Source organism: Dermacentor albipictus, chromosome 1, assembly GCF_038994185.2.
Source record: "Dermacentor albipictus isolate Rhodes 1998 colony chromosome 1, USDA_Dalb.pri_finalv2, whole genome shotgun sequence".
NCBI lineage: Eukaryota > Metazoa > Arthropoda > Arachnida > Ixodida > Ixodidae > Dermacentor > Dermacentor albipictus.
In genome coordinates, this window is record NC_091821.1 from 504,360,348 (window position 1) to 504,375,132 (window position 14,785).

Sequence of the window (14,785 nt, forward strand, 5' to 3'; positions counted from 1 at the left end):
TGTATGTATGTATGTATGTATGTATGTATGTATGTATGTATGTATGTATGTATGTATGTATGTATGTATGTATGTATGTATGTATGTATGTATGTATGTATGTATGTATGTATGTATGTATGTATGTATGTATGTATGTGCGCATGCATGCATGTATGTATGTATGTATGTATGTATGTATGTATGTATGTATGTATGTATGTATGTATGTATGTATGTTGTAAATATAGTCTTTTATATACTCGCAACATCCGCGTAACAATTGGAAACGTTTCTGTTCAGGTAATGATCGATAAAGGCATTGTGGTATCTCTTTACCCCGGCAAACGTCTACACACAGAGAGAGAGAGTGAGTGAGTTTCCAGACACACAAAAATGGAATGTGGCTTCCACGGTGTAAGAACAGGTGCTCCGACGGAAGCGCGCGGCGCCTCTCACTGATGTTGGGCGGCCGCTAGGTGGCGCGCGCTACTAGGGGTCCGTGTACGTCTCCGTACGCTCATAATATATTCCATCCATCCATCCGTGCTTGCTGCGGCAAAGCTAGGGAAAGGATGGAGCATGTTTTATTGGTATGTGAAGACATCTGCCCAGCGGTCGATTTATGCCTCACTGGCCTCCTTGAAGCCCTTGGCTTCAGCGAGAGCAGGGGCAAAGTAAACATGTCCGCAATAGAGGTTAGTAAGAGGCGATCGGAAGATTGGTGGAAGAAATTAAGGTAGGGAAACGACAAAAAACGGAGACGTACAAAAGCAAAGTTCACAATAGGGGGTCAGGAAATTCGGTTGTGGGAGTTCGTGTTTTTCCTTCTTTTTTCTATTTTTTTTAACTTAGGTAGGACATAGGCAGTACAATAGCAAGAGTTTGATGGCGCAACCCACTGCCCCGTTCCAACGGGGACGCTCATAACATCCATCCGTAGGGGCCTGCAGGGGGCTGGCCCGCCAGTGCCCCAATATTCCCTGGCCACCGCGCTGGGAGCGCTCTTTGCAGCCTGTTTTTTAGAGCGACAACCCTTAATCCACTGTCTTTATTTTAATAAATCGTAAAATGTGATTTATAATTGCTTAGGTTTTACCTTTTCTAAACAAACTCGTATAGTATTTTCTACCAATGCGGCAGTCACCATTCCTCTTTTGCTGAATCTACTAGTAAACTAAATTACTTTCGCCACTTCTGCTTCAACAAACCGGTGCTACTACTTTAACAATACGCAGCGTTCCCACTCTTATTTCACACAAAGCAGGGTTCTGAGGAGTGCGCCATAGGATTAGTCTCTGAGGAAATAGAAGCGCCTTCACCTAATAAAGTAAGTAAACATTCATATATTTCCCTGTTTATACTCAAAGAAACATGATGCATAGCTCGTTTCGCATACATGTTCTATGCAGAAGGTCCAAATTCTAGAAGCCACGAATTGTGAGACAACTAATTCCTTAAAAACCATGCTGCCGTGGTATCCTTGGAATCAACGTGTGTACTCTTCAAAGAATTATTATAAACGCTAAAAAAATACCTTGAGGGTTCTTGGTTGCCAACAAAGCACTCTGATGAAGATGTACAGCATAGCGGGTGACTTTATGCTCGCCTGGGCTTCTTTGACGTGCATCTTAGCTGAGCCATATTTCTCAAGTTCGCTCATCTGGACGTGCTGATAATTACAAATTTATTGTGCACTACTTCATTACGGGATAAACAGCACAAAAATATCGAGAAGAGACAAACAGGAAAGTGCCTGTCCTGCCCTTTTTCTTGTCTCATTTCTTTCGAGCTGTTTCAGCGTATTGAAGCGTTACCAACAACCTCAAGTTCAGACCGTTCTGACCCTTTTAAATTTTCTTGTGTACCGATCTCCATGAACTTGTGACGTACGCCGGGTCGAAGTGCTTCTCACATCTGTACACTCCTGGTCGCAGGACTTGGTGTCCATGTTCGAGAGCATCGTACGAACCATGCAATCGACTCTTTTCACTGAACATGGAAACTCTGTCTTTGCACACGCAAGACCAGCTGTTGCAGTTTGGTGCGAATCACTTATCGCCTACAATCCACCCATACCAGGCAACGTCGCCAGCTCGAGATGCAGACCCCCTTCCCTCTCTTGCGATTCAGGCTGTTCGTCTGAATTTTAAACTGCTCGCAAAACGCCGTCGGCTAGAGCACGTGGCGCGACTGCACTGTCGGAGTCATCATCGTCTTTTACGGCGCCTGAGGGATTTTAATAATTATAGTGAAGGGCAGGAACACCGATAAATATTGTTTTGCACTTTTGCCACAGTTACAATTGCTTCATCATCATCATCATCGTCGCGCCGACGTCATCATCATCATCCTGTTTTATGTCCACTCGAAGGCCTCTCCGTGCGATCTCCAATTACATCTGTCCTGCGCCAACCGATTCCAACTAGCACCCGCGAATTCCCTAACTTGATCGCTCCACCTAGTCTCCTGTCGTCCTCGATTGCGTTTCCCTTCTCTTAGTACCCATTCTGTAACCCTAATGGTACAACGGTTATCTACCGGTGCATTACATGACCTGCCCAGCTCGATTTTTTTCTCATGATGTCAATTAGAAAATCGTCTATGGCCGGTTGCTCTCTGATCCAAACCGCTCTCTTTCTTTCTCTTAACGTTCTGCCTAAGCAATCTTCGTTCCATCGCTCTTTGCGCGGTCCTTAATGTTGTTCTCAAGCTTCTTTGTGAGACTCCAAGTCTCTGCCCCATATGTCAGCACTGGTAAAATGCACTGATTGTACACCTTCCTTTTTAATGATAATGGTAAGCTTCCACTCAGGAGCTGGCCATGTTTGCCGTATGCGATCCAACCCATTTTTTTCCTTCTCATGGTCAGGGTTCCCTGTGATTATTTGAGCTAGCTAAACGTAGTTCTTCACACAGTCTAGAGGCCGACTGGCGATCCTGAGCTCTTGTTCGTTTGCCCCGCTATTTATTATTTTCTTTATTTTCTGCGTATTAATCTTCAACCCCACTCTTACACTCTCTCTGCGAAGGTCCTCAGTCATTTGTTGTAACTCGTCTGCATTGTTGCTGAATAGAACAATGTCCTCGACGAACCGAAGGTTGCTTAGATATTCGCCGTCGATGTTTACTCCTAAACCTTCCCAGTTCAATAGCTTGAATACTTCTTCCAAGCATGCAGTGAATAGCATTGGAGAGATTGTGTCTCCCTGTCTGACCCCTTTCTTTATAGGTATCTTCCTGCTTTTCTTGTGTGGAATTAAGGGAGCTGTAGAACATCTGTAGATATTTTTCAAGATTTACGTAAGCAATCTGTACTCCTTGATTACGCAATGCCGCTATGACTGTTGGTATCTCTACTGAATCAAATGCCTTTTCGTAATCTACGAAAGCCATCATCACCATCATCCTGGTTACGCCCACTGCAAGGCAAAGGCTTCTATACTTCTCCAACCACCCCGGTCATGTACTAATTCTGGCAATGTTGTCCCTGTAAACTTCTTAATCTCATCCGCCTACCTAACTTTCTGCCGCCCCCTGCTACACTTCCCTTCCCCTGGAATCCAGTCCGTAACCCTTAATAACCGTCGGTTATCTTCCCTCCTCATTACATGTCCTGCCCATGCCCATTTCTTTTTTTAAAATTTCAACTAAGATGTCATAAACTCGCGTTTGTTCCCTCACCAAATCTGCTCTTTTCTTATCCCTTAACGTTACACCCATCATTCTTCTTTCCATAGCTCGTTGTGTCGTCCTCAACTTAAGTAGAACGCTTTTCGTAAGCCTCCAGATTTCTGCCCCGTACGTGAGTACTGGTACGACACAGCTGTTATACACTTTTCTCTTGAGGGATAATGGCAACCTGCTGTTCATGGTCTAAGAATGCCTGCCAAACGCACCCCACCCCATTCTTATTCTTCTGATTATTTCACTCTCATTATCCGGATCCGCGGTCACTACCTATCCTAAGTAGATGTATTCCCTTACCACTTCCAGTGCCTCGCTACCTATCGTAAACACCTGTTCTCTTCCGAGTCTGTTAAACATTACTTTAGTTCTCTGCAGATTAATTTTTGGACCCACACTTGTGCTTTGCCTCTGCAGGTCAGTGAGAATGGATTGCAGTTGGTCCCCTGAGTTACTAAGCAAGGCAATATCATCAGCGAATCGCAAGTTCAATAAAACTTGGTGCTGGGCTAGTTGGTGATGCATTCTTTAAAACTTCAAACTTCAAGTCTCAGGCTGCTCAAATCACAGAGGTAAATTGGTCATTCTTACTTGAGCACCTTCTCAGTAATGTTACAACAAATGAGCGTGCACCCAAGAAGGCAGTTGTGGTTGTAGGGGATGTCACGATTCCCGAGAAGGTTCAGCAAGTTTTGCAAAAAGGGCCAAAATACGCTGTTGATGCTTTTGTGCCAGTGCACGACCTGCTCGCCACTAATAGAAACATCGCCCAGAAGGTTAAAGGAGAAGACCATGAGAGGTGCCTTCTTGAGGGAGTGGACAGCATCGCAAAGGCTGTTCCCAACACGGCCAGTCGTACCTCGAGACGCGCGTTAGACGGGATTGTTACACATTTCAAGAAACACAAGCTCTCTCTTTTAGAAGCGGACAAAGACGGAGGCTTCGTCGTCATGCACGCGGGCATGTACAAGGAAAAAGCCTTGCAAGCAGTAGAGAAGAACTTTGTGCGAGTAAAGAAAAGCGATGTGCGTGTAAAAACCAGGTTCACGAACTTCTGCAAAGAGTTGAATCTGACAAAATTAGGCAATGATATCTCCAATTGCAGAGGTAACTCCTTGAATGCCTTCTTCACAACCAGTAGCGTTTCCTCGTCGTCGTGTCGTCTTTTCTTCGTGTGTCCGTTCCTTTTTAGCGCTACCATCAGTTTTAAAGAATCGTAAGTTACTAAGGTATTCTCCATTAAATCTTATCACCAATTCTTCCCAATCAAGGTCTCTGAATACCTCCTGTAGACTCGCTGTGAATAGCATTGGAGAGATCGTATCTCCCTGACTGACGCCTACGTCTGCGAAAGCCATATAGAGAGGTTTATTATACTCTGGGGATTTCTCGATAACCTGATTAATGACATGGAGGTGATCCATGGTTGAGTATCCCTTCCTGAAGCCAGCTTGTTCCCTTCGTTTACTAAAGTCCACTGTTGCCGTTATTCTGTTGGAGATTTTCTTGGTAAAAATTTTATATAATACTGGGAGTAAGCTAATGGGCTGATAATGTTTCAATTCTTTAACATCTCCCATTTCGTGGATTAGTATAATCTCTGCATTCTTCCAGTTTTCTGGGACCCTTGCAGTCGTCGATAGACATTTCGTACAAAGAGCCGCCAGTTTTCCAAGCATTTTGTCTTCTCCATCGTTGATTAAATCGAGTGTTATTCCATCTTCTCCTGCCACTCGTCCTCGTTTCATGTCTTGCGAAGCCCTTCTGACGTCATCGCTAGTTATAGTAGGAGCTTCTGTATCCTGTTCATTGCTGTTTCTAATTGAGGTATCCCGACTCCTCTGGGTACTCTACAGGTCAGTACAGAATTCTTCCGCTGCTTTTACTATATCTTGAATATTGCTGATAATATTACTCTGCTTATCTTTCAGTGCATACATCTTGGTTTGTCCTATGCCAAGTTTCTTTCTCACTCATTTGAGGCTGCGTCCATTTTTTAAGGCTTCTTCACTCTTTCTCAAGTTATAGTTTCAAATATCACTCATTTTCGCCCTGTTGACCAGTTTTGAAAGTTCGCGAATTCTATCATATCTCTTGAGTTGGACACTTTCATTCGTTGTCGTTTATTTATTAGTTCCTTTGTTACTTGGGAGAACTTGCCTACTGCTTGCCTTGGAGCTTTGCGTCCCACTTCGATTGCTGCCTCTGAAGACAGCCTCGTTACGGTTTCATTAATTACCCTATATCATCATCATCATCATCATCATCATCATCTCTCTGTTCAAAGGCTGTATATTTGTTCGCAAGTACCAGGCTGAATTTGTTGTCTGCTTTTACCCTTATTGCCTCTAGGTTGATCTGCTTTTTCTTGACCAATTTTGCTGTTTCTCTCTTCAAATTGAGGTGAATCCCTATCCCTTACTAACCTATGATCACTGCACTTTAGCCTACCACTTCTACATCCTGCACTATGCTGGGGTCAGCAGAAAGTATAAAGTCAATTTAATTTCTTGTATCACCATTAGGCCTTTTCCAGGTCCACTTTCTGTTGCTACGCTTCCTGAAAAAGGTGTCCATTATTCAAAGTTTATTCCTTTCTGGGCATTCTACCAGCATCTCTCCGCTAGCATTCCTAGAATTGACGCTTACACAATTGCTTACATATTGAAGTTTCCCGCTCTCTCAGCCTCCTAGCATGTGCTGCCGTGCAGCGGTGCAAACGTGCAACGCCGTGAGACACGTTTCGCACCAGCGGCCCCCACGGCGTCTGAGCGCCTGTTCTTCTTACACCGTGATTGTTTCGCTATATGTCCGTGTTCCACCGAGGCACGTATGAACCTGATTGCTCCTCATTGTAAAAAAGGTAATTTATTGTTATCACTTTGATTTCATGTTCTGCAAAGTAGCACAGTAGCTTAAGAATCATGGTTGAAAATGTTTCTTAAATCTATACAGCCCAAAGCTCCGAGGGCGATTCAACAAGCCGATAGATCTCTGTTCACTCGAACGGTATTAACACGATGAGACCCCATTAAATTCGATTAAGAAGTAACGCCTAAGAATGAATGGCAGTCTACAAGTTCAATGAGATTTTCACTGTATTTTAGTTTCGCATCATTGTCTATTCCTTCATTCATCGGGAAAAAACACAACAAATCATCGTCTCTTCATTTATAATTAGTTTTTTGCTTGACAACCCTATTCTAAGTTGGTGCAACTATGCGTTTGACATGGCCATTTGCGTGGTTTAGAGTTCCTGTACTTCTCTTCGTAAAAGAAATCACTCGTGTCACTTGCATGTAAAGTACGTGAACAGGCATCGCAATATCGGCGATGTCGTTAAAGGGAAGCTGAACTTGGAAGATTCACGGTGGCTTGGAAATCTGCCATAGCATAATTGAACCCCCGAAGTTATTTTCTCGATTCTGTGCGCAGCAGATGCTGCAGTCCACATTTAAATTCTCGTTGAAGCTCCATCCCACTCGCACGTCGAGCGTAGAGCCGAAAAACCGGGAGCGAGGAAATAGGTCAATACAGGGGTCACAGAGCACTGCATTCGAATCTCGCTATTCGTCGATATTTGGGATGTCGTCACGATTGCCTTCCCCATCAGAGCCCATTTACCGACGAGCGGCATGTGCCGCAGCCAGTGCTGCTCTTTTTCACTAAATTAAAGCGTCTTGCGGCGACTTGCGGCCTATTATAGTACGATTTTCGTATTCAGGGGGTGCAAAACTAATAATTCAGTGCAAGCCCAATAAAAAAGTATGTTCAGCTCTCTTTTTTGCGCAGTATAAACAGATGGCCCAACTCTGAAGCTTGTGGGACGCCATATTTATTAATGCAAATATCAGGTTGAGTACCTTGTAGGTAACGGAACTGAGATCTACAGTGAAGTTACCTATGTACAAGACAATGCGCTACATCTATAATACCATATACTTCAAGTGTACTGAACAACACAATGTGCTTGAAGCTGCCAAATGCCTTTTGAAAGTACCCAGAAATTCGAATAGGTCAACATTTGTTTTCGAATTGTTGATTATCTTGTCAATAATATAACTTCCAATATTTCACTTCCAAATATACCTTCCAATAATATAACCTCCATCGACTTTTCCTTTCTGAAATTCATATTACTGATTTACCACTGAGGCGCCTTTTTTTTCGAAATGAGCCAGATCTACAAACCGAAACTATGAGGGATAGAGCTGTATTGGCACGAAAAACTAGGCTCAAGAAGTATCACAGCAAAATGGGTCAAATAAAGGAAGCGAAAAATGTACAAATATCGTACTTGGGTCAAAAATGAGCTAGATCCTGCTGGTGTGTGGATCAAAATGAGCCAAACCCACTCGCCCAATAGGAGATTGCTTTCCACACGATGTTATTGATGCAATATGGCAGTCTCGTTGCAAATATGGTTCCTTATGCAGTTACAGCCTTCAATGCCGATCAAGAAAAAGATCACGTGAGTCATCACAAAGCAGGTTCCAGATAAGCTTTCAAGCAGACGATTTCGCTCTCTGCAAATATTATTTCAAGTGTTCATGAAGCATAGCAGTGCCCATAATTTTATATGTTCTAATGGTGTTTCTACTGAAATCCCATCGTACCGTTTTTCAACGTCATTTTCATCAGTCATGGGGCCAAAACCGCGTCAAGTCGACTGTTTCAAATCGTAAACTGAAATGCCAACTTTAGATCCTAATATTGGTCAAATTTTCTGCGTATTTTTTTATTACTCGTTGCTTCAATATTGCCTTAGCTGACATGTAAAAGATATTGTTACGTGTAGAAAGACACAGACGAAAGAGGCTATTTACAGGCTACTTACACTGCACTCGAGCCAGAGCTCCAGGCCGACATTCACTCGCGCCAAGGCCACCGACACACTTTGTCGTCGTTCTCGCGGTGGCTCGTCCCTTGAGCATCGCTCGATGATATCGTAATAATATTATTGATTGGATAGCGTTGCATGTCGGCGAGATAACAAATTAGTACGTTGTTTCAAAGTTTGTTGAAGTGGATTTCACTAATAAAAGAAAGAAGGCTGCGCAGTTATATTCATTTATAATAAAATTTAAAATAAGCGTGTATGTAAAAGTTCTCCAAGCGTTGAAGATTAATATAAGACAGATATGGGCATGTAATGGCTTAGGCAATCTGTAAGCCACCCCTATGAACTAAACTGACGTGAACAACTTTTAATTGATTCGGGAAAAAATTCCACATACTTGTATCAACATATTAAAGATATGTTGTGAAATAATGCAATTACAGATGCAACAGCCTGACATCCACCAAACTGTTGTGCTTCGGTGGAACATGGGGATTGAGTCGAAACAATGTATTTAAAGTTATTAATAAATAAAGGTGGCTCAGGATAAATTCAAATATTTTGTTCATTAAATTTCTGATTCAGACTGCACATGAGCTAGAGGTGTCTACTCACGAAATACTTCGCTTTTTTTTTCGTTTTCTATGCACTTTTCAAATCTGCGCTAAAGAAATCCGAATTTCGCCTTCTTTAGATTAGGATTTAACAGGTTTTGAAATGTTTGAGTGCTTGTAAAGCTTTGGTGTCACGTGCCTTTAGAAATCGACTGAAAGCTTTCTTTTTCCCGATTTTTCCTTTGTGCTTTACACGGCTGTAAGGATCCATGCTTTTCTGACTTTTCTGCGCTTAGTTACCGGTGGGAGATGCAGCGCTATAACCACAGTGCAGTGCACACTGCACAGATAAAAGACGACGGAGGACCGCGTTCCCCATAGACGTCTGCCCAGTTTCAGCTGTATATGAAGGACTGAAATGGACATCGTGGTTCTGTGGTTAATAGGCCTCCTACTGTACTTTGTACCAGGGCAAGGATCCTCATAAAACATACTGCGAATAATGACAGACGATGACGAATGTCTGAGCACAGTATACCCGGAAAGTTGGTGGACGTTGGCAAGTTAGTGAAGCGTAAATCATTGTAGACACATTTATCCTAGGGCCCTCATTTATTACATTCTCGCTATGGCACTAAGCGCAACTTTAGAGAATCGCAATTTTGCTTGGGCACTGCAGATTAAATCAACGTTAGAATTACATGCGAGTACATTATGCGTTTCTTGCTACCCGCGAGAAATAATAGATCATCGACAAAGTTTAGAAAGTTACTGAGCACACCTCGACGCGGACGATAAAGCGTGACAATGAGCAAGTTTCCACACAAAACAGCAAGGCTCTCGAAATCGTCGCATACGCAAATGAAATCTCCAAGCCTTTCAAAATGGCAGCCTTGTTGCCTCACGTAAAGGAGACACGCCGCCACCGCGTCGTCGCAGAAGAATGCAGAAAGATTGTGCGCACCGTGTGCCGTGCTTAGCTAAACAATTAAAGGCAACAATCAAACTAAGATAAGTACACTTGAATTTCAACACGTTTTATCCGCGCGCTTCTTAGTTTCACATGAAATAGAGGAAAAATGTGATGTGCCGAAAAGGTCGCCAGCATTTATGAAGGTATACAAAAATTCAGTGGTGTGATAGTTGACATCACTGCTAAATATTGTAACGGCGCTTGGGTAAATGAACACCAGACAATTATTTACCTTCAGGTCGAGAGCCCTAAACCAAAAGGCGCGTATATGTTATTTTAGCTTGTTGCTTTGTCAGTGATTCACTGCCAGTGAATAAGTGATTTTCAATCTTCGCACTGCAGATGTAAACAGGGAATAAACTGCAGCACTTTCACCCTGTAGAAGGTGCGAGCGTTCGACGTGGATTTTTTTTGAGGCCACTATGACTAAAGTAACGAAAAAAAATACCACGTCAAAAGAAATGCGGGAATGCATTCAAGCAAAATGTGCCCTAAGTACTCGCGTAAACTCAGGAGGTTATGTTCAAGAAGGCGGAACATAGCCACGTAGAATAAATGCCGAGGAGGAACGTCGCAGTTTGAGAGGAGGGTAGTCTAACCTCTCGTAGCTCTCAAAGTATCGCGCTCATATAACATTTTTATGAGAAAGCAATCCGCGAGAGATACACAACGTCTAGGTGGTAGCCATCCACTCGAAAACATTAATGGTTTCAGGCACCTTAACGTAGCCGCTGTGGTGACTTAGCGGCTATGGTGTCTCGCTGCTAACCACGAGCTCGCGGGATCAAATCGCGACCACGGCGGCTGTATTTCGATGGGACCGAAATGCACAAACGACCGCGTACCGTGCACTGGGTGAGCGTTAAAAACCTCAGGTGGTCAAAATTAATTCGGTGCGCCCCACTACGGCGTGCCTCCTTATGAGATCGTAGTTTTCGCAAGTAAAACCGCAGAGGTGAATCGAAGTACTTTAACTTCATTCCCCTATAGCCCCCATTTGGCAAATACAGCCCCGTACTGCTTGCTGTACACCCGCTACAGAGCGAAGCAATGCGGTACCTGCGTGGTGATGAGGTCGATGTATGGTGCCGAACCCTTCTTAATGAGCTCGGCGTGACTGCCCATGTCCACCACGCGGCCGGCTCGGAGCACGACCACGCGGTCGGCACAGCGGATCGTGGACAAGCGCTGCGCCATGATCAGCGCCGTGCGGCCTTCGCGAGCCTGGTCGAGATGAGAAGCCGCGGCTAATACCAGTCGTAGAGAAGTGTAGCTTCACACGATACAGCACTGAAAGTCATTCTCAAGTCAGCGCGTTGTCACACGATGGTGGAAAGACACACAAATAAGACAGGTTCATCGCTCAAACGGTGTCGCGGTTGCTCACTTTGTCGAGGGCCACCTGCAGCGCCATGTCCATCTCGGCATCCAGCGTGGCCGGCTGGTCGTCGAGCAGGAAGATGCGTGGGTTGCGCACCAGGGCGCGCGCGATGCCCAACCGTTGCGTCTGGCTCACGTTCAGGGGGTGGCCGTGTGGGCCGACCATCGTGTCGTACTTCTGCGCGCGCGCGCGTTTCTTCCCGTTCTGACAGATCGCCTCGACAGGACACTGTTCGCTGTCACTGCGTAACTGTGGCTTTTAAATACGTGTAGTTGCAGGGTTGTTTACTGCGCCACTGCAAACCACGCGAGCCATGCTGAGGACAGTTCGCCCATTACACCATGCCCTCTGGTTGCATGCCCAACTTTCGTCAGAACCGCCAGACAGAGTTGAATTGGAAATAGAAGACCGGTTAACTGCAAAAAGACAAATTGGACTGACACGTAGGAATGCAATCAGTCGCAATAGAAGTGAGCGTTCACGGTGTCCTTTCTTTCTGTTTGGTCACAGGAAGTTGCTTGCTCATGTAATGAAAACGTGTGATAGCATTAACGTTTATATCTTTGCAACTGCACTACCGAGTGCACCTATTTGCTACCGCCTTGTTGAGAAAACAAGCCGTTATTTAATCATGCATGTGTCGCGTGAACGCCATTGAGGACTCCATTATCGCGAGAGACATGACGTAATCGGGAATAAATTTAGCCTTGCGCGTGACGTCAGAGAGGCGTAGATAGGGAGCACCTTTGTCCATCCTAGCTCGCATGGTTGCGTTTAAGAGAACACGGTATGCTGTAGTAGGCATATTTCATCAAGCTCATACTCGTGCTCATCAGGAGTTAGGAGGCCCACAAGTGCCCAATTTATTGGAACAATGTAATGTTTGTTCGGCAATGAGTCCCCGGAATTTGACACATACAGTCCATAGACGGCGTGAATAGACTCGGGCATCAGGACATCCCCAACCCACGGCGGAACGTGTCTGCCTCCGTAGCGATTCCAAGCGGCTTGAGGCCGGCGCCTCGACCAACTGCGAGCGCGCCAGGTTCGAGCGGTGCAGGGCAACCTCGGCCGTCGTCAGTAGGGGGTTCGTATCTCTACCACAGTGCCCGGACCCTTTCTTCAAAACAAACGGGGCCACGTCGAAAGGGGGAGGCCCGATTGTGGAGTTATACACTGAGACGCCCACTTGCTGTAAGATAAGTCAGGCATGTAAGCTTCCTAATGCGTGAAGAAATGTAACTTGAGCATTTGGTTGCGTCATTTCTGTACCCTATAGAGAGCATACGCCGTCTGCTGCACGCCTTTCATGCACCTCATCGTGGCTGTGTACCTCATCGAGCCTACCTGTTTTGTTCTTTAACTTCTTCAATTTTGTTTATTCACCATCGTGCTACATGACGGCAGCGCAGACAAAAAGCCGCACGATGTGCGGATAAACGTGAATATGCGCTCCCTGTATTAGCATAGCAGCTGCTTATCAGATTGCAAAAGAAAGAAAAAAAATGGCATTTACACCGCGAAACTCAGGGCATCTAATTATAACAAATTCATCAAATATGACGGAGGCAACAGTTGTACATGAGGAGTGGAAAAACAATCATTTGCGTCATTAGTTTTGATATTTAGTTGCCAATAAGTAACATTACCAGAAATAAGGTGAATAGAGCAGAGCAATGGCTAGCGAAATAAGATCTTCCAGGAAAACATCCTGCAGTTCACAATACAAAACTGCGAGTAAATTAAGACGCTCATGGGGGGGGGTGGGGGGTAATAACAGTTATTTCAATACTATAGCTAGCATAAAACGGAGCGTTTCGTTTTCCATAGTTTGTCCTACACCGATTACCATGCCAGTTTTCGGGTTTGCGGGTATTATATTTTATTCCTTTGCTTTATTGTGCAGCAAGTTTTGTCAATAAAGTTTCCTTGTTACATATACTGAGCTTATAGTAACGACAAAGTCGGAAATTGCACGAGGACTCAATGGTAAATACATACGCGATTTTCTTAACAATTTTGTGGTACTAGTTGAACCTGGTTCTTTAAAAAAATAAGATAATTACACACTTTCGCAGTACATGTAAACAGTTTTGAAATGTTAGCGTGAGTTGTTCCCCATACTACACCTACCTATTTTAAAATTGAGGAAAATAACCAATTATAAAGCAATACATTTACTGATATCGGTAATTATAGTAACAAAATTCCTCGCATTGTCTGCCGGAATGTTATGGCTTGTTTATTCTGCTTTTATATCTGTTTTTGTTTTCTTCAATTAACAAAGTCGCTTTCATTGTTTGCTTTCGGCTTCTTGACCATGTTTTGTTGTGTTGGAGGAATGTTGCGGACATGCTTTTAGAATGATGGATGCAACAGCAGTTATAATGTGGACTCAGGACTTTCCAAAGGCTTATTAGCAATATCATGTCATGAGAAGCCAACAAACAAAGACACCAAGGGAAACACCGGGGAAATTACATGCACTTACTAATTGAATTAAAGAAATGATAAATTAATGGCAATGAAAGTGAATGAAAAAACAACTTGCCGCAGGTGGAGAACGATCCCACGTCTACGCATTACGCGTGCGATGCTCTTAATGCGAATACGTGGGATCGTTCCCGATCTGTGGCAAGTTGTCTTTTCATCCACTTTCATTGCATTATTTTATAACTTCTTTAATTCGATTAGTAAGTTCATGTAATTTCACCTATGTTCTCCTTGGTGTCTTTGTTTGTTGGCTTCTCATGATATGATTAGTAAAAATCGGGCCTCTCGTTTAACCCCCTTGCTTCTCATTCGTGCTATGTAACTCTCAAAGTATACTTCATTTGAGTTTCTTAAGTAAAGTTCCATATGTGCAATCGTTCCGCCCTGAGTATTTATGCTTTCCGGATCGTTGTATAAATCTTCCCAGCCAACTTTGAATTTCGTTTGCCTGGATCTTCCCTTTAAATGCGCTACATGCTTTCTCCGGGCATTTGTTTAAGATATACGGCAACAAACGCGCACTCGTGCACACACAAAGATGCGTGGGAATAATAAAGTAAGCGTAAGTCGTAAACTCATGCAGTCCAGCATGCTTCATATGCAGAAAAACAGCAAAATTTCTACGTTAGCAAAGGGCACGTGCGCACTCAACGGACTCAAAAATTAAGGCGTACGGACAAAGTGCCCAGTGTGGACATCTGTGGGGCTGGGCAATCATGAGCCGGAACAAGAAGAAGCGGAGCGAAGAAGAAGTCATGTTCCGAATACACGCGTCATATATGTTCATGATACTCTCTCAAGCAATTTGCTCGAATGCCGAACAGGCAATCACCTATTTACATAGAATATTGAATGGTAGATTTGTCTCTACAACACAG

General features: G+C 43.9%; 1 protein-coding gene across 2 annotated transcripts in view; it reads right to left on the minus strand.

Annotated features, from left to right (window-relative positions):
- The window catches only part of LOC135911067 (phosphatidylcholine translocator ABCB4-like), a 350,943-nt gene that overhangs the window by 219,917 nt on the left and 116,241 nt on the right, over positions 1–14,785 (minus strand). For both annotated transcript variants that reach the window (XM_065443154.1, XM_070532589.1), the window contains exons 14-15: positions 11,421–11,591; positions 11,093–11,257 (exon numbers count right to left, since the gene is read on the minus strand). In XM_065443154.1, coding sequence (XP_065299226.1) covers positions 11,093–11,257; positions 11,421–11,591 — 336 coding nt within the window. The remainder of the gene's footprint in view (positions 1–11,092; positions 11,258–11,420; positions 11,592–14,785) is intronic.